Source organism: Ptiloglossa arizonensis, chromosome 10 (assembly GCF_051014685.1).
Source record: "Ptiloglossa arizonensis isolate GNS036 chromosome 10, iyPtiAriz1_principal, whole genome shotgun sequence".
Lineage (NCBI taxonomy): Eukaryota > Metazoa > Arthropoda > Insecta > Hymenoptera > Colletidae > Ptiloglossa > Ptiloglossa arizonensis.
In genome coordinates this window covers 13,360,092-13,378,737 of record NC_135057.1, presented here as the reverse complement: position 1 = coordinate 13,378,737, position 18,646 = coordinate 13,360,092, and the positions used below count along the sequence as shown (strand labels likewise).

The window sequence follows — 18,646 nt, the reverse complement described above, 5'->3', positions numbered from 1 at the left end:
CGTCATCCATGATCCACAAAACCCAACTCTTTTCCCCTGTTGAATCCTCGGCGCATCCAGAAGCTCTCTAATCGCGTTTCCGTGGCGCGTCACCGTCGGACCACCGGAGCCCGAACAGTCTCGCGCACGCACTCGGCGTGTTCAAGGGAGGCAAGAGGAGACGTTAGCTGGAAAGGGCCTACCGGTGGAAATCCAGCCGCGGCGGCATGCGAATATGAAAAGAGAACAGAAGCGAGGGAAACGTGCGCGCGCGGGGCGGTGGCGGTGGTGGCGGTGGTGGCGGTGGCGGTGGCGGTGGCGGTGGCGGTGGCGGCGGTGGTAGCAGCGTGGTTCGCAAGGCTGCGACAAGGTAAAGTCAACTAACTATCCTGGTCCGCGAGAGGAGCAGAACGGAGAGGTAGCTAAGCAAAGGCGAGTCGGGGGCCGGGAAGAGCTAGGTCGAGGCAAGGCGAAGCGAGCCGAGTAGGGATGGAGGCAAGGCGCGCTGGCGAGGCAAACGCTAAGCCAACGGGTCCAAAGTCGTCGGGACACGACGGGGCTCTGGTGGCGCGTTCACCTCCCGCTCGAACGCAGTACGCTCCGGACTCTCGCGCAGGCGAGATTGCACCAATCCGCTCGGTCGATCCGGCGACCACGTGCGCCACCGAACGTTCCACCGGTGCTTGGCGGTGTTTCGGCTGACCTCGCATCCACGTGTTTTCGGCGACCACCCGCCGGGCGGGGGACGCTCGGCGACGCTTACCGCGCGAAAGTGAAACGCGAACCGTGCCCGAGATGACACGCGCCGGATCGATCGTCTCGGTGGATTTCGGACAGCGGGGATCGTCGCGAAATTTTCATCCCGACCGGACCAATACCGGACCCACTTGTCCCAGATTCTGAAGATTTCGTAGACCCATCCGGATCGTAGAACGGGGAAACGAACGAACGCGTTCGAAGATGAACTGAACAACGAGAGTGATCGGTCTTGTTGGACTTTTCGCGTGCGGTAGAGTGCGAGCAGCTGGTCAGGCACTGGCGGTTATGTTTACATCCACCGTGATGTAGATCGAGAAGATAAACCGTGGAAAAAAGTTGAAAGGAACCGTGAGTGTCGGGTGTCTCGAGGAACTGTTCCGGTGAGATAGAGCACCGGGTGTCATGTCGCGCGCGATCGTGCTCGAATACGAACGCTTCCACGAATCGATGGTTCCGTGTTTACGGTGAAAGGATTCGGTAGCCAGGATCGGAGATGAGATTCTCGATGGTGTTGCGCGCGGGTGGGACACCGATCGGTGACAATCGTTCCGCGAACACGGAGAACGAATACGGATCCACGGGATTCTATTCGCGGATCGGTGAAAGGATGTAGATGTACGTGTCGCGGGTCTATTCCGGGCGATCGTTAGACAGAGAGTAGCGGAAGCGGCAAGCGGTTACTTCTTCTGACAGTGGGATCGGCGGCGCTGGCGCGATCGTGGAGTCGCGGGACGATTAATAAGAACAAGAATGGGAACCGGGCGTACAGTGACCAAGAAGAAACGTAAACTGGCGTTTCGTCGCAATCCGATCTCGAACACGAAGGGAACACCTCGTGGAGTCCAAATCGAATAGTTCGACCCTGCCGAGTATCTCTCTTGGATTTCTATTTTTTTTCTTTTTTTCTTTGGTTGTTTCGAAGGCGAGATCGAGCAACGAAGAAATATCGGTGAACCGGGATCGCGTTGATCCCGATCCCTGACTCGCGATCCACGCGAACGATCGCGATTCCCTCCCGATGGACCTCCCGATTCCTGGCCAGCCGATCAGTGTAGCGATCGAACGGAGAGACGAGGTGGAAGAAAAAACGACGCAAACAAGGGGAGGCGACCGAGCAGGATTGACGGGATGCAGAAGAAACGGTGGCGCGCAAAAAGCGTTTAAAGCGACGGAGATACCAGGTTAATTAGATTATCGACGGTCTCGGGAGCAACTCGAGGGGCCCTGCCGGGACGACCATACATGGTCCAGCTGCCTACGTAGCACAGGGGAAGAAGCAGGAGCGACGCGTGGGAGGTCGTGCTGCTTCCAGCTCACTTTTTACGCACCCTGGGAAGACGGATTCGTGTGCTCGCGTTGGGGAGTCCACACGTCCTGGTTGCCTCTGGAACAACCTGATACCCGGGAGTGTTCACCGGGAAGATTTAAATTCTCTTGCACACCCTGCGAAGACGTATACGCGTGGTCACCTCGGGGAGTCCGGGATCTCGCTCCTCGCAGGACCTAATACCCAAGGATATTCACCGAGAAGGTTGAAATTCTCTCGCGCGTCCCGCGAAGACAGATTCGTGTCACCTCGGGGAGTCCGGAGCTCGCGATCTCAAAGGACCTAACACTCGGGAGTGCTACCCGAGTAGGTTGAAATTCTCGCCAACGACCGGTAAAGACGGATTCGTGTCACCTCGGGGAGTCCAGACCTTGCTCCGCCAAGTACTCGATACCCACGAGTGTTCGTCGAGAAACCACGGTTCGATATCGTTGAATCTTTACGCAGTGTAGGATTCGTGCGCTCGTATCGGGAAAGCCCACACGCCTCGGTCGCTCCTCGAACGACACGACACCCACCGCTGTTCGAAGGAAGTCACGATTTCGTCGTTCCACGGAATTCTCGGGCGCCACGGGATAGACAGATTCGCGAGCGCCGATCTTGGAAACCCCACGCGTTACTCGTCGCTCCTCGAACGATCTTACATCCACGGGTGTTCATCGAGAAGACACGGTTTAATTTCACCGCGAGTTTTACGCGTGCCAGGATTCGCGTGTTCGCCTTGAGGATTCCACGCGCCCTGATTACTCCTCGAAGGCCCTAATACCACCGACGTTCATCGAGAAGTCACGGTTGAATTTCCTGTACGCACCCTAGGAAGACAAATTCGAGCGCTCGCCTTGGGGAGCCTGCAGACCTCTTCCTGGCCACTCGAAACGATCTAATACTCAGCGGTGTTCGTCGAGAAGCGAACGGTTTAATATCTCCGGGATCTTCGCCCCGGTCTAAGAAGACAGATTCGTGTGCTCACCTCGGGGAGCCCACACGCCCTCGTTGCTCTCCAAACGACCCGCAACCGTTCACCGAGAAGTCACGGTTTAATTCCTCCGTGACCTTTACGCACTCCGCGAAGACGGATTCGCGCGCTCACCTTGGGGAGTCCGCACGCCCCTGCTCCTCGAAAAACCATATACTCGCCGAGCGTTCACCAAAAAGCCACGGTTTAATTCCACCGTGATCTTCAACCACCCCGAGAAGACGAATGCTCACCTTGGGGAGCCGCCCTCGTCGCTCCTCGCAAAACCATCTGCACACGGTTCGCCAACGAGTCACGCTTTAATTTCTCCATAAGTTTCGCCCGGCTCGAGAAGACAGATTTCTGTGCTCACCTTGGGGAACGTACACGGTCTGGTTACACGAAGAAGTACCCGATGATCGCGAGTGCGCGTTCGCTCCAGTAGCCACGGTTCGATTTCACGGGACCCCGGGCAAGAAACTGTGACAGAATCTCTCGGGAGAGACGAAGAGAAGCACGTAGGACTCGACGACGCGAGTTCGTCGATCAGGCCCGTGACCAGGTGGTGGCTGGGCGTTAAACGCGGAATCGCGTGCCGACTTTCAATTTCAACGGCGCAACGCACGGTACGGTACGGTGCGGTACGGTGCGGTGCGGTGCGGTGCGGTGCGGTGCGGTGCGGTGCGGTGCGGCGCGCGCGGCCCGGCACGGCCGGCCACGCCGCGCATCCTATAAATCCAGATTTCCGCGATCCCTGTGAGTGAACCAGTCCACGGCCGGTATATATGTCGCGGCGCCTCCTCCGGGAGTATCATTAGAACCACGAGGTGGAAGCGTTCAGGAGCGATGAAAGTGTAGCGGAGCGTGTTATGCAAAACAGCGCTCTCGGCCGGAACCAGAAAAGCCTGATCCCGCGGTGATCGATCCGACGTGCTGCTATCGAATTCGCCGCGATCGCGAGTGTGTCGTTAACTCGCGCGCGTACGAACCCGAGACCATCGGGACGACCGGTTCACCGCGTGGACATTCCGAACGGAAACATCGCCAGGGACGACCCATCTTCGTATCGGTCGAGATTACGCACGATTACGGACAATCCCACCGAGAAGACATTACGAAAGTGTATTACGCAAGAGGATTTCGCCTCGAGGATCTCGCGATACTTTGATCGGTTCTTCGTCGCGTTCGATGATTCGGCGCGTGGTTTCGAACGTCGAACGATATTGCTTCTCTTTCGGCGAATCGTTCGTTCCCGCGAGCTTCGATCGCCGAACGATTCCACGGCTCTGGAACCTTCCGATTTGAATTGCAAATTGCCGGTGTGCGCGCGCCCGTGCGGGAACATGGATTTCTTCGAGAGAGTCGCGCGGTGAAACGAAACTCGAGCGGGAGGGCCCCTGGAGAGAGACTCGGTCACCGAGAGGAGACAACTCGTAGGGGAACGGATAAAAAAGAGAGAAAGAGAAAGAGAGAGAAGAAAAATATAGTCGGAAAGAAGGAAAGAAAGAACGGTGATGTCGGTCGCGGGCACCAGGAGGCTATGCAGAGTGGGCCTGGCCGGCGTGCTGGTCACCGCGTTGTGCGTGTTGACTCTGCTGGATTCGCCGCCTCAACTCCCGGATCCACCGGCGGATCCACCTCCCACGCCTGGTAAGCAGTTTTCTTCGCAGGGCCCAGGCCGCCGCGCTCCATCGCCTCCAACAGCGCGCGACCCTTTGCCCTTTCGTTATCGCTGAACGGTTCGCAACCCGAGCGCCCCGCTAACGCGCCAAACCCGCCTAACAATGCTCGTTTCTTTCGCGCCTGCGTTCTCCATACCCCGAGGGATCATCGGAACCGAATCCTCGTGAATCGAGACATCTGTCACGCGACCAACGTCGAAGCTAGCCTCTTTTTACAACTTTCGGGGGAGACAGTCGACCTGAAAGCTTCGAAAGCGAAACGATCGGATGTGTAACGGTTTTCGGCTATGTTGCGGTAATTGCTGAGAATGTTGCTATGTTGCTGGGAAAAAGGATACCGGGGGGCCTCGATGTAGAGGAATTTTATCTCAAGTTCTCTCTCTGTGGATTTTTCAATTTTAAGAAATGATTCTAGTGGGAAAAATTTCTACGATCGGTGTTTGGTATATGTTTTTGAAAAATTATTTAGAAACTAGTGTAGATAAGGGTTTTGGAACGATTGAAGGGAATTTTTGAAAGAGAACTATTTCTATAATTGTAGGTATTTAGTGCACTGATTGCACTATGAGTAGAACTTGCTCGAAAGAAATATATGGGGTCTCGAAGTGGAGAACTGATCAAATACACTCTACGAAGATTACCAAATTTTAGGTCTGGGTTAGGTAATCTTGTAGCACAATTTTTGCTAAATTTTAAGAAACAATGTTCGTGTCGTCAGGAACAAGATATTGACCTTCGACCGATCGTTCCGAATGCCGCCCTGTTGGTCAGCCACCCTTGCGCGGTGAACAACCTGCACACCTGCGCGAGGCAATTCTAGTCTGTTAGATGTTTCGAGGGATTCGAGGATAGGTGCGGATAAGCTCCGTGTGTAGGACTGTCGGATGTACCGAGGAGATTAAAAGACTCTTTGGACTAATGCTTGAATGACCTTGGCTAGAACCTTGGAGGTATTCGAGGTGTTATTCAACGAAGTTCTCGCTTCAATGTCTAAATTCTCATAGTCCCTCGTCCGTCCGGTATCCAAAGGCCGAGCAGGTTCTCTCGTTGTTGAATTTACACAGAGTTAATCCGATAATTCCATCTCTAATATCTTTATTACCTCGAATAATGGGAAATCGTTTTATTTAATTTTAATGTACCGCTCGGAGGAGACATCCATTATAAATCTTCCGATCGTTGAACTAGTCCTACCGCTGCGCATCGTTCGCGTTTCTTCTCGCTCGCTTGAGAAAAAAGGGAATGCGTGATTAGCAACCAGAAAGTATCAATTAACATCGTGTAAAACATAGTTCAGTCTCTGGACGCAGTCGAGTTGCTACTTAGTGCTCAGTCACTTCGTACTCGGAGTTTATAGCACTTAGCGCTAATTACAGAAATCCGTCAAGCCCGTTTAGCCTTTAAGCCGCGTCGTAGCCCGTGTTACTGCAAGAACTGATCTTGCATCGCGAATGAGAAATTTACGAGCCTCTCAGATAGCGATACGCGATGGCACGAGTTTCGCGGAATGCACGACTCTTCGAATGGACGAAGACCGATACGCGCGGCACACCTTTCCACTGTTTCGCGGCAAGAAACGATTTCCAATTCGAAAGAATCGGACTAGCCGTGCACCGAGTCGGATATTGGAAACGATAAGAAGGATACTCCAAAGTCTCCCTCCGAATCGATGTATCCGAGTCGAAGGACACCTCGACGCTTCTCCGGTGACATGAAAGACCAAATGAACAAATACAATCATTGTTCCCTTTGCGACTAGGTACTTGAATCACTGCAACGTACGAAGTGTCTTGTAATTTGCGGGATCCGCTTCGGGAGATTATCATACATCGAAAAGTAACGAAGAAAATCCGCACGAACGTACAATTTTTCAAAATTTAACTGTCACTTTACGAAACGATCTTAAAACGTCCACGAGTCTCTTTGGAATTGCAAGGTAGTTGTTTCGAATATCTTCCGTGAAGATTCTTGAGTAATGTAAATTACAAGTAATTAAATTACAGCTGTGTAGGATCTCGTCTCGAAAGGGGAGCCACAAATTACAGAACTTACCGTGTGATAATTTTCCACTTTTCTTGATCACGTTATTTAACGGCACGTCGTGTGTATCGGGTACTTGGAGTCGATAAAGCAACTTGGTCACTCGTAAATCGTACGTTTAAGAACAGTTCGGGTGCAAGACGTGGTCTCGAGCGGCGCGGTAAAAAGAGAAAAAAATCGCAGGAAAAGTAAAAGAGACGTAATAGGCGAGTGCATTCGCCGACAGGGCGGTTAATATACGACACGAGTATCTAGAGTCGCACGAGGTAATTCCCACGTGCCGAGGTACTTTTGCATCGAGTCTAGTAGACATTTGTACAGCGCTGTTCGCACTATTTCTTGCCCGGGAATACTTTCCCAGTATTACGTGCCTACCGACAAAGAAAAGGAAAATTCCCCGCTGGTTTCCAAGTCGTTGGCACGGTTCCTACGATTGCAAAACTCAACCCCGGTCGATCTCAACGAGCACCGAGACTCGCTGACAATGTATCAACCTGGACTGGCCGTAAACAAGTCGTTAATCGCGGTAATTCGATGTAATCCGTAATCGAATGTCAACGCCGCGTTATACTTCGTGTCCAATCGAGTAGAACACCGATTATCCGAGACAAGACCTCGGGGACAGCTTAATCCGTGTAATCGGTAATTAACATACCTGTTCGGTAACCCGGACGAAACCCTCGGAGCGAAACTCCCAAGAATTTCTGTTTACATGCCCGAATAGTAATCGAAGATTTTCGCCTGGTTGACACTTTGACTGATCGATGTCTCGGGTGAGCTACTGTCTTCGCGAACAACGAAACGGTTGATATCCTCGTCGAAACTTTACGAAGATTATTGTTCGCAATCGCAATTGAGAGACTGCTCGATTCCATCGAGAAAACATTTTATCGTATCAAATGCTGATCTCAGAATTACCGAAAAAGATATTCGTTTCTAAATTATAGTATCGATAGGGTAAGAGTGTCTTTCGATCGAAATCAGATGGCTATCGATTCTATAGAGAAGAACTATCTCTCGAGAATTTTTATTTAGATTTGAGTATTCGCTGTCCTGGATGATCAGCTACTGTTCGCACCCAAACGAAAGAATCTCTTGGTCGGAATGCTACCAACTCCATCAACGTAGCATCATTGTCTCAAAATCCCTCTCCGTGATCCAATGTATCCTTACCAAACGTCAAATCGTCCAAATATATCCGAAACACTGTCCAACATCGATCCTCCCACCATCGACCACGATCTCGGTCCAGAAAGGCACTCGAGCGAGTTTCATGGCCCCCAGATCGAATCGTCTTAATTCCCGCGCAAAAAGCGTGGCCACCGACGCCCGTAAATCCACCGCGACGCTTCGAGACACGGCCTCTTATCGCGGCTACATATCTCTACACGGTTCCTTGGGCGGTAGCGACTTCATTAGGTGACGTAATTTACAACCCGATTCGTCGAGTGATCGGTGCCTCGAACTCACCACCACCCTTCGACCACTGGAAAACACGAGTCGCAAACCCCCTTTCGCGCGACAAATTTCACGGGAAATTAACAGAGTGCTATACCCTGTGATACCAGTTGCACTTTTCCTTTTACTTTCTCCCAGTATTGCGGGACCATCGCGAGAAATTATCACAGTGAAAAATCCTTGGATACCAGTTACCTTTTTCCCCTTTTTATTCTCTCGACATCACGTGACAAATTTTACAAGAAATTATCAGAGTAGGAAACCTTTGGATACCACTTACCATTTTCCCTTTTTTTTTCTTTAAGTATCTCCGACAAATTTCGCAAAAAATTATCACAGTGAAGAACCCTCGGATACCAGTCACCTTCCCCTTTTTTTTCTCCCAGTATCACGTGACAAATTTCACGAGAAATTATCAAAGTAGGAAACCTTTGGATACCACTTACCATTTTTCCTTTTTTTTTCTTTAAGTATCACGTGAGAAATTTTGTAAAAAATTATCACAGTGAAAAACCCTTGGATACCAGTTACTTTTTTCCCCTTTTTATTCTCTCGACATCACGTGACAAATTTTACGAGAAATTATCAAAGTAGGAAACCTTTGAATACCAAGTTACCATTTCCCCCATTTTCCATCCAGTATCGCGCGTGAAATTACCAGAGTGAGAAACCCTTGGATACCAGTCACCTTCCCTTTTTTCCCCCAGTATCACGTGACAAATTTCACGAGAAATTATCACTCTAGGAAACCTTTGGATACCAAGTTACCATTTCCCCCATTTTCCATCCAGTATCGCGGGTAAAATTACCAGAGTGAGAAACCCTCGGTTACCAGTCACCTTCCCCTTTTTTCTCTCCCAATATCACGTGACAAATTTCGCGAGAAACTATCACTCTAGGAAACCTTTGGATACCAAGTTACCATTTCCCCCATTTTCCATTCAGTATCGCGCGTGAAATTACCAGAATGAGAAACCCTCGGGTACCAATCACCTTCCCCTTCTTTTCTCTCCGAGTATCACGTGACAAATTTCGCGAGAAATTACCAGAATGCCCATTGATACCAGTTACCTTTTTCCTTTTCATCTCTCTCTCTCTCTCTCTCTCTCTCTCTCTCTCTCTTTCTCTCTTCAAGCGTCCAATTTATTCCCGTATTTGTACCGCGTCGGTGGCGGCTCCCGCTGCCGGGCCCTCGTAGAGCAACGTTTACTTTCTCGTAAAGCTGGCGAACCGTGGCGCCGAAGAGGGAAAGGAGGAAGCGGCGTTGGTAAAAGGGCACGAAGAGACGCCGCCTGGTGGGGATATAACCGCGCATCACGTAATACGCGGTCGTTGGGTCAAGCGTAGACACCACTTTTAACGACACAAGCCAACGTTGTACAACCGTGCGCGTTATCGGCCGTTCGGTTCGTCGTTTCGCTCGAACGGAACAAATTGTTTTACACGCCAGCACGCGGAATTAATCCGGGCCCATGAACCATCCCGTGGGCCACGGGTTTAATTGATCGAAGAAATTGCCTTCCTTCGTGGCTCGTTTTGCTCGCGGGTACCTTCGCCAGAGAGGAGCCGGTGTACCTGAGAATTCACCGAGACAGTGTTTCCCGAACTCGGTTTTCCTTACGCGATCGTTGAAACGATCCTCCTCCCACGGTACGTGTTCACCGGATTCGTTATTCCGCGGTTGTTTGGGATTTTGAAACGAGACCCATTGGAATTCGTTCTTCGATGGTTTCTCTTTTATTTTCGTGTAGGAAGGTGTCACGTATACTGGTGCGGAGAGTACGAAACTTATTCGAAGATTGAACTTTCGATCGTCTCGGATGTCTCGCTTATTCTCAACGATACGAGAAACGTCAAAGGGAGAATCACGTGGAAAACTATTTTTCTCAACGATTATCCGAAATTGTTCTCGTTAACTTGGATACGATTCCAGATCGGCGAATTACTAATCTTGTTTCTCCTGGAAGTCCGCGCGAAAGTCGTACACGCGTATCCACGATCTTAATCGTTGCGCAACGGTAATGGGAATACGTTGTTCCGTCGAAGGAGAATCGTACGGAACGAACGTTTCGATATCGTTCGACGTTCCGTCCTCGAGTAAATAAAAGAACTCCCGGACGAGATTCGATCGACGTTCAATTGCCCCGCGAGTAAATAAAAGAGTCTCGGTCGATCCGCTCGCGCCGCATTTGTGTAAACACGAACGGTTCGCGAGAGCCTTGAAAGTCGTCGCGGGGAAAACGTCAACGGTTCGAGGATGCGTTATCGCGTACGCGCAAGCCCGCGCGCGGTACGCATGCGTGTACGAGCCGCGTAATTCACGAGCGAATTCATTAAAGGAATCGATCGGTGAGAAAAGAAATTAAAATATGGCCAGTACGGCGTAGTCGTGACTCTCCGGGCGTTCGTGACTCCGCGCGAAACGAGTTTTCCCTCGGTACGCAGCCCAAGCGTATTCGCTATTAGAGGCCAATTAACGAACCGGGCGATTGAAATTCTGTGTATGTAACTAATCGCCGCGCGTCCGAGGTCAGTGACGCGCATCGACGTGGCCTGGGACAGGAATTAAGGAAATTACACGGGAATTATGGGAAGGACTATTTGGACATGGCACGATCGCCGAGTAACACGCAATCGTATTCACGGTGTACCGCGTCCGGCTTCGGACGATGACGCAACGCTTCCGTCCGGTTCGAGAACTTCGATGTCTCTGGGCATAGCCTTTCTATTCGCGGTCTCCGCAAACCTATCGATGTAGCCACTGGCTAGCCGGAATCGAATTTCTACGCGAGCCGAGGAACAGAGGCGTGGGCTTCCGATGATCTACTCGAAACTGGGACACTGTTACGTCCGGGGTGTCGATAAAACTCTACTTTCCAACGGAACTCTTCTACCGTATCTCGCTTGCCGCAGAAACTTCCAACGAGTATCGGGTTTCGACTTTGACGACGAAATATCGCGAAAGCAGAAGGTGGAATGGAAAAGTCGACCAACGTAAAAAAATTCTTTCGCGATACCGTGGGATCGGATCTCATCGTAGGAAAAGTCAGGTTTCGATTCGAAGGAGCTAAGTTGACCGTGGTACAGCCCAACGACCTTGACCCAATTTCGAGACAAGGACACCAATGTCCCCCTTCGAACCCTACGACTTTCGTTCCAATTGTTACCATGCTTTCGAGATACTTCGTTGTTCGAGTTAAAATGGAACGTCCTCTGTATTAAAGTAACAGCTTTCGCATGGTACGTAGAATCCACAATAGTATGTAATTATCCACAAAGTAAGATACATTGGTGGATAATTGGATACGAACTTTTATCTGGACGTTCTGGACCACCCAGTATACAGTAACCGTATAACGTTCCTTACTTGGACCACGCGCGACATTATCGGATATGCAAATTGAATCGATGAGTCGAAGAACGGAGCAAGCCCGAAAACCACGTTTCGAGATATTTGAAAAAACAGCTGTTCGCGCTCGTTAAACTCGAGAGACAATTACATCTGCACCGTTCTCGATCCTGACACGTAATTGTCGCATTTTACACATAGTTTCTAAATTAATAATTTCTAATACAGGCTGGCTACTGAAAGACCTTACTTGGCTACTAATTACCTTATTTTGAAATATAATTAATGTATTCTCTTCAGTATTCTATTTAAAAAAAAATATTAAAAAAAATACTTTTACGAACGAGTTATAACTTTTTCAAACCCTTCGATCTTTCACTAACCCTGTAGCATATTCTTCAACCCCTCGATTCGATCAGCGAACACGAAACAAAATATCGTATCTCTCGACAACAACTACCAAACAGCCCATTAGTTTCCGACAGCTGTGTATCTCTAATTATCGACGTACCCAATAGAACACTAGTAGAACGAAATGAAAGAACACCCGCAACAATACTCACCCAAAAGCTAGCCCTCCGGTGATCCCCGTAAGGGTTCAAGTTATCTAGAAACCGACCCAACCCACCGTTCGGTCCGTTCGACGAGCAATGGCCTCTAGCGGCGAAACTTGGCGAACGTTCGCGAAGAGGTCGCCTCGAATTAATTTCAGCGGGAACGCACGCGGCCGCTTCCGCCTTAATGAGCAAAGCGTACCGTACGTCACGCGACTATCACGATCTCAATCTCCGCAGCCTCACTACCTTTCCTGACACATTTTCTAGGTGGCGAGCCTCCAGGCACAAGAAGCATCGTGGCTTACTCGTGGGCGCGGAGATTGGCACTCGATTACAGACCCACCAAGGAGTGCGACGGTAATGGAACGTACGGAACGACGTTAAATACGTTCAAGTTAGCCGACGCGAAGTGGCTCGAGACAATCCCCGGACAGCTCTTCCTGTACAGCGCCCACTTGGACCTCCGAGTGGCCGGTTATCCGAGCCTGAGGGTGATTGGCGTGAAACGTGGACCTCTGCCGACCTCTGGTCTTTTCTGCACCGTTTGGTGAGACATTTTTCCGGAACGGATTCTCGCGGTTCGTCTCGGTGTTAAAGTCACGGCGCGTCACCGCTCTCTCCGTTGCACCAGCGCGTTCGAAGCGTACCCTGCGATCGTCTCGCGCAACGTTGCGCAACGCTCTACCCTACGGTGACGCAACGCCGTACGGAATCCCGTATCGCGTATGTTGCCTTAGATCGCGCGTCCACTTTAGTTTACGCATTGTTTACGGCCTGGGACGAAACGCACATCCGAAAGAATGCTTTCCTTTTGCAATCCGTGTCGAGTAATTTAACTCATCGGATCGAACGCGCTAGAATTTTTAGGAAAATTACTCCGGGGTTAATTAAGAGTAACGTAGATTATTTCGAAATACAAAATAATAAAAGTACAATTAGACTTCTTTCATTTTCCATTTGTTTCTCGATCGTACCAGAATCACCAGGACACTTCGTACGACCGTGAGACTTCTACGCTCTCGTGTTCGTTCCGATCTAACTTCCAGTCCAGGTCCCGTAAAGTAAAGTTTCCCTCTTGATCGCCAAGTAGGCGGTTATTTCGTAATTCGTCCGCGATTATGTAAAATACGAGACTCGTTTGGTTCTCGGTGGCCCCCGCAAGAGACTCACGGTAAATGTTTGCTTCTCGTTCGTCGCACCAGGTACGAGGAGGAGGAGAGAGGCAGGGCTGTCAGCGTCGAGGCGCTGGTCACGACGATTTGGTTGGACGAGTGGGGCGAAACTGTGGACAGCTACGCGGGCGTTCTGGTCGGTTGTCAATTATCCCCGGACGCGGTTCTCGAGCCATCCAGAGTGTACGTGGGCCCGGACCCCTGCCACACGAATGCTAGTCATAGTTTAGCGATAAGCCCGGGGAATCGGAACGAAGGCGTGGTGGATAGACGCGGACAGTTCACGGTGTGCATCAAGGGGCTGGACTTCGACGAGGACATATCCACGAAGCTGGTAGCGTTCGTCGAGCTTCATCGTATCCTCGGCGCGGAGCTCTTCCACTTTTACGTGTTCAACGTGCACGAGAACGTGCTGCGTGTTCTAAGACTTTACGAACGCTCGAACGTGATCAGATGGTTCAATCTGACGCTACCGGGTGATCTGCCGAACGAGAAGAACGCCAGACGACGGTTGCTCGGCGAGGACATATGGATCAAGAGGCGAATGGAACTGATACCGTACAATCATTGCTTCTACGAGAATCTCCACCGTTCGGAGTTCGTGTTACCGATCGACATCGACGAGGCGATCGTACCGGTCCGTAGACGAAACTGGCACGAGCTACTGCTGGACGAGAGGATCAAGCTCGGCAGGAGCTTCAAGGATTTCGCCTCGTACGCGGTGAGGAACGCTTACTTTTTCCCGGAGTTACAGACCAAGAATCGAACCGATCGTACCTCCTACGACACGGATTTCCTCGGCGATCTCGATTATCTGAACACCGTCAGGACCACCTCGATCTCCCCAGAGGGCGATTCGGTGAAGAGCTTCGTCTCCACGAGACGCGCGTTGACCGTGCACAATCATTACGCGCTGACGACGCTCAACCCGTCCACCAGACGAGCCCACCACTTCGATCCCGAGGACGTGCTGAAGCACCACCACAGGGCATGCGACGCCGGACACTTGGACTGCGATCTACTCATGGAGGACGTCAGGGTCGATGAGTCCGCGTTGAGGTACGCGGAAGAGCTCAGAGCGAGGATGAGGGTCTTCCTGGCCAACCTGAAGGCGTTCGCGTGAAACGACCGGGAACGAAGATTTTGTACATAATAAAGTTGAGTTAATCGATGCCTCCTTTTTACTTTCACTAATCTCGATCGTACAGCTGAAGTCTGGAGCACCTTGATCACCTTTGTGGTAAATATCGTCTAGTCTTTTCGATCGTGTTTATAGTCTTTCTTTGGATTCATTCGAACGTTTCATAGAAAATGTGTATATTTTCAGAGAATAATTCTAGTATAGTTTTAATTCTAAGAGTATTTTTTCATTTCGAAGGTACTTTTTTCGTTTTGAAATTAAGAGTATAATTGCGTTTGGATTTAGACATTTCATCGATACGAATTGGTGACAATTTCTCATCGCGAACTTCTTCGAAGAAGCGACAAGTTGTCGATAATGGGCGGTTATTGTACCTTGTCTACGAAACGTGGTCGAAACAATTATCTCTAATTGATCACCAGAAGAGATATACTCGGCAAAATGATCGATACTTAGTGTTTCCTTGAGGAAGACCGGTTTGGAAATTTTTCGTGTTTTTTGCGGGGACGGTTCACGATATGTAATTTTCATCTTGTATCGTGCCTAAGTAACCTCCTTTTAATACGAAACGGTAAAATGTTCAACGGGATGGATAAATACGTATTGAAACACTTTGTTTCTAGAAAGATGCAAAGTAACGAGTGATCCGTGCTAAATTTTATTTATACTCGGTAAAAAAGAAAAAAGATCACTGATACATTCCACGTCGAATCGATCATTTTTCGTAGTCGAAGTGAGGGATTCGTACAAAGTATTGAAATACGTTGTAGTCCATGCGTAATTAGAGTTCCCTTTTTCTCTCTCCTTTCCTTCGAGAAGGATCGACCTTTTGCAATAAATTATCTTGTAGACACGAAACGGTCGTTTTTGCAACAGTGAGCCATTAAAGGTTGCAGCGCGGCATGTTTCAAGTAACTGTTTCACGACCACACTCTCGCGTTATATTGCTTCGATAAGGTCTGCAAAAAAATTTCACCGAGCAAGTTTCATTGCCTATATTATTAATATTTAAACAAAGGCCGTACCCAAAGTTTCCTGTACCGAATAATACCCTTCCAGTTACCGAGAATCGCCGACCTGGAAGTAATAAACATTTCCCAAGAAAGTCAACTGACTCGTAGAGCCCCGTATATCGTCCAATGTCACGGTCGAAAGTACTTCAGTCTTCGAGCGACTTTCGTACGGTGAGTGTTTACATTCTGTACAACCGAGCGAAGTATCATTCGTGTAAAATATTACCAGAGTGCGAGATATTACTAGAAAGAATCCTAAATAGATAAAAAGTGCATTAACCGAACCAAGGCCATCTCGACAATTACCTGTGGATAATACTAGCTGCGATACCTCGACGGAAAGGAATCGGTGAGTACCAAGAACGCATTATTGTTATCCGTATAGAGCCGCGATTAACGCGTAAAATTAAAATCTTAGAAACGTTCAAAGAAGTATGTATATTGACCATAAGAAGTGAGCAATTCGAATCGTAAACTAAAATTCAATTAAATCTATTACAGGGGTATGAAACTGAATTTCTTCTTCGCTACACGATACTAAAATCTACGCGGTGTCTCTCCCATTCGATATTAAACGAGTTTTGCAATTATTATCAACGAAACTCAATAACAATAATACTTCACCGTATATCAATTTCATCTGGAATATAAATCCCTCCAACGATCTATAAATACACTTTTACGTTTCGCAGCGACTGCGAATATTATTTTCCATTTCTCCCCGTTTGACCGGCGTGGAATAAAAAAAAGTGCATTAATTTTTTGCCACCGCACCGACCCGAAACACCGAATATACTCGTTGCCCGGGCTAAACGATCGCGCCGAATAGTGTAATTACGCCGGGACCAACAACCCCCCCATTTTTCCGATGCAGGGGTTAATTGCAAGCGGTGCATCCCGATGCAACGACTGCTCGCAACTCGCCAGAACTGTTCTATCAGTCGCGGTTTATTGCATCGTATTCCCGCCTTTTACGAGTCCATAATTGTAACCAGTTTCCTTTTCCCTTCTGCCTATAAAACACCCGACGCTTCGCTAATACAACGCGTTGATCACATTCTGTTTTTCGTGCACGATAGCCCCTTGATTGCGTCGTTCCTACGGCAGCAGGCTTCGTTTTACGAGTTGAAACGCGATTTTTAAACGTTTCCCCGCGGAGACGTTCGTCTCGATAACGAAACCCTGAAAACGCATCGGTAGAACGCAACGTCGACCGATACCATCCCCGCTGAGAGTTCGTCTCCGGATTTTATAACTCAACTCGTGGAGACGCAGCGACGCGCGGCTCGCGTACGATAAAATGTGCACGCTTGACTCTCTACGATTCGACTCGATAGAGAATTCGAACGAGAACGAGAACATGCACGTTACGCGACGGTATTGCATACATCGAGTCGATTGAAACTAACCCGATTCGAATTCGTTGTAATCGGAAGTATCCAAAGTGTACAATTTTTAGAAAGACGTACATCATACAATTATTTGTTCGATCCTCCTCTAACACTCGCTGGCTGTGCATCACAGTAGAAAGAACAGAAGCTACCTCGAACGAAACTTCAAAGAGTGACGAAAATCGTATTCTCCTCTCGTAGGAATGCAGTTAACGAATCCCCGTTTCCTTATCGAAAACTCGAGGAGAACTTTGCCTATCTGCGATCGTCTCCCCTTTTACGATGCCCCCCCAACTGTCTCCGCGTTCGTTTCGCGAACCGGGTAGTCTAACGAACCCGATTCCCGGGTGGCTGGAACGAGGTGCTTCTCACGACGTTCAGATAGCGTGTACAGTGGCGAACAAGGGTTGGATCGCGTGCTGGATCGTCGGTTGCAACGTGGAAGCTACGCGTTACCGGCGTCCTTGGATAAATCGTAAGAGGCGCGTATAAACCGTGGCGTCGAACTCGTAACGGAGTTTAATAGCTCACGACGCGTACTGGAGGGTTGTCGGACCGAGACCAGATAAGACGCGAACGCTACTCGGACGTTTAGATAAGTAAGTTCCGTCGTGGAGCGTAAAGTTCGACGTGGCTGTCACACACGCTGCACGCTGAAACCCTCCTTCAACGTCGATATTCATGATACGGGACTCGAGTTGAATAAATCCACACCGTTGGAGACCGAGAGAACCGAAAGTTTCCGGGTGAACATCTGGCCGGACGCGGGACCAGGGAAATCGAGTTTCGAGGCGAGAACTTCGGTGTGCTCGCGATATGGATGGCTACCACGCGCTGCATTTCATTTTTCCGACCGGGGATTTCGGTTTGCGCGTGGATCGTGAAGTGCATTTAACCTGGACGAGTGTTGAAATAATTTCTCACTTTGACAGCTAGCGCATGGACGAGAGTATCGGTCGAGTGTGCAACTTTGAATCCCTCGCGGAGGGGTTTCAGCGAGGTTCGCGATCGAAGAGTACATTTAACCGAAGTGTGTACGGGTGAAATAATTTATCAGTTTGAAAGGAGCTGCGAAGTGTTGAGCGCATTTAATCCACCTGTGCGAGTGTCTATGTTGAATCTCGGTTGGATCTAACGATTGCAAGATTTCGGTTAGTGCGATGATCGTGAAGTGCATTTAACGTGGTAGAGAGGTAAAATAATTTCTCAGTTTGACAGCTAGTGGATGGACGAGAGTTGCTCGCGAATAAGTTTAAATACTTCGCGGAGAGGTTTCAGCGAGATTTGCGATCGAAGAGTATATTTAACAGAAGGGTGTACGGGTGAAATAATTTATCAGTTCGAAAGGAGCTGCGAAGAGTAGAGTGCATTTAATCCCTCTGTGCAAATGTCTGTTAGGTGTTAATTAAATCTAGCGATTGTAATTACATTTAAACCTACTTTGCAAGGGTAAAATATTTGTTCACCGTGGGGGAGGATGAAGTCTGAGAAAACAAATTTAAGAGATTGAACAACTTTGCAAACGTACATATTTTCGTACGACCGTCGTAAACATAGAGTTTGTCGAAATAAAATAGAAATTTTCAGGAAGGAAATAATAAATCTCTCGGAGATAAAGGAATACGTACTACATTGGTTGGTGATAAAGTTAAATGTGCGGAAGGATTAAGACTACTGGTGGAATGAAGTTTCCTGGAGGAAATGAATCACCCCCCTACCCCGGGACAAGACGCACGCAATCGATGCTGTTGATTCAGCGGATCGGGATTGAATTGGAAATTGGAATGGTTGGGGGAAAAATTAATTACGTTGTAGTTCCGTGT

At 49.1% G+C, this 18,646-nt stretch overlaps 1 protein-coding gene across 1 annotated transcript; it reads left to right on the top strand.

The window, feature by feature from the left end:
* The first annotated feature begins 633 nt into the window (after positions 1 to 633).
* On the top strand, positions 634 to 14,449 carry LOC143151964 (uncharacterized). Its single transcript, XM_076321524.1, has 3 exons — positions 634 to 4,670; positions 12,374 to 12,653; positions 13,309 to 14,449. The coding sequence occupies exons 1-3, from the start codon at positions 4,535 to 4,537 to the stop codon at positions 14,399 to 14,401; spliced, it is 1,509 nt and encodes a 502-aa protein (XP_076177639.1). The 5' UTR covers positions 634 to 4,534; the 3' UTR covers positions 14,402 to 14,449.
* The last annotated feature ends 4,197 nt before the right edge of the window (positions 14,450 to 18,646 follow it).

Bases quoted from the DNA above. Each gene is read 5' to 3' on its own strand.
- LOC143151964 (XM_076321524.1), top strand. From the start codon at position 4,535: ATGTCGGTCGCGGGCACCAGGAGGCTATGCAGAGTGGGCCTGGCCGGC. The intron at 4,671-12,373 runs GTAAGCAGTTTT...CACATTTTCTAG, and splicing joins GGATCCACCTCCCACGCCTG to GTGGCGAGCCTCCAGGCACA. The intron at 12,654-13,308 runs GTGAGACATTTT...TCGTCGCACCAG, and splicing joins GGTCTTTTCTGCACCGTTTG to GTACGAGGAGGAGGAGAGAG.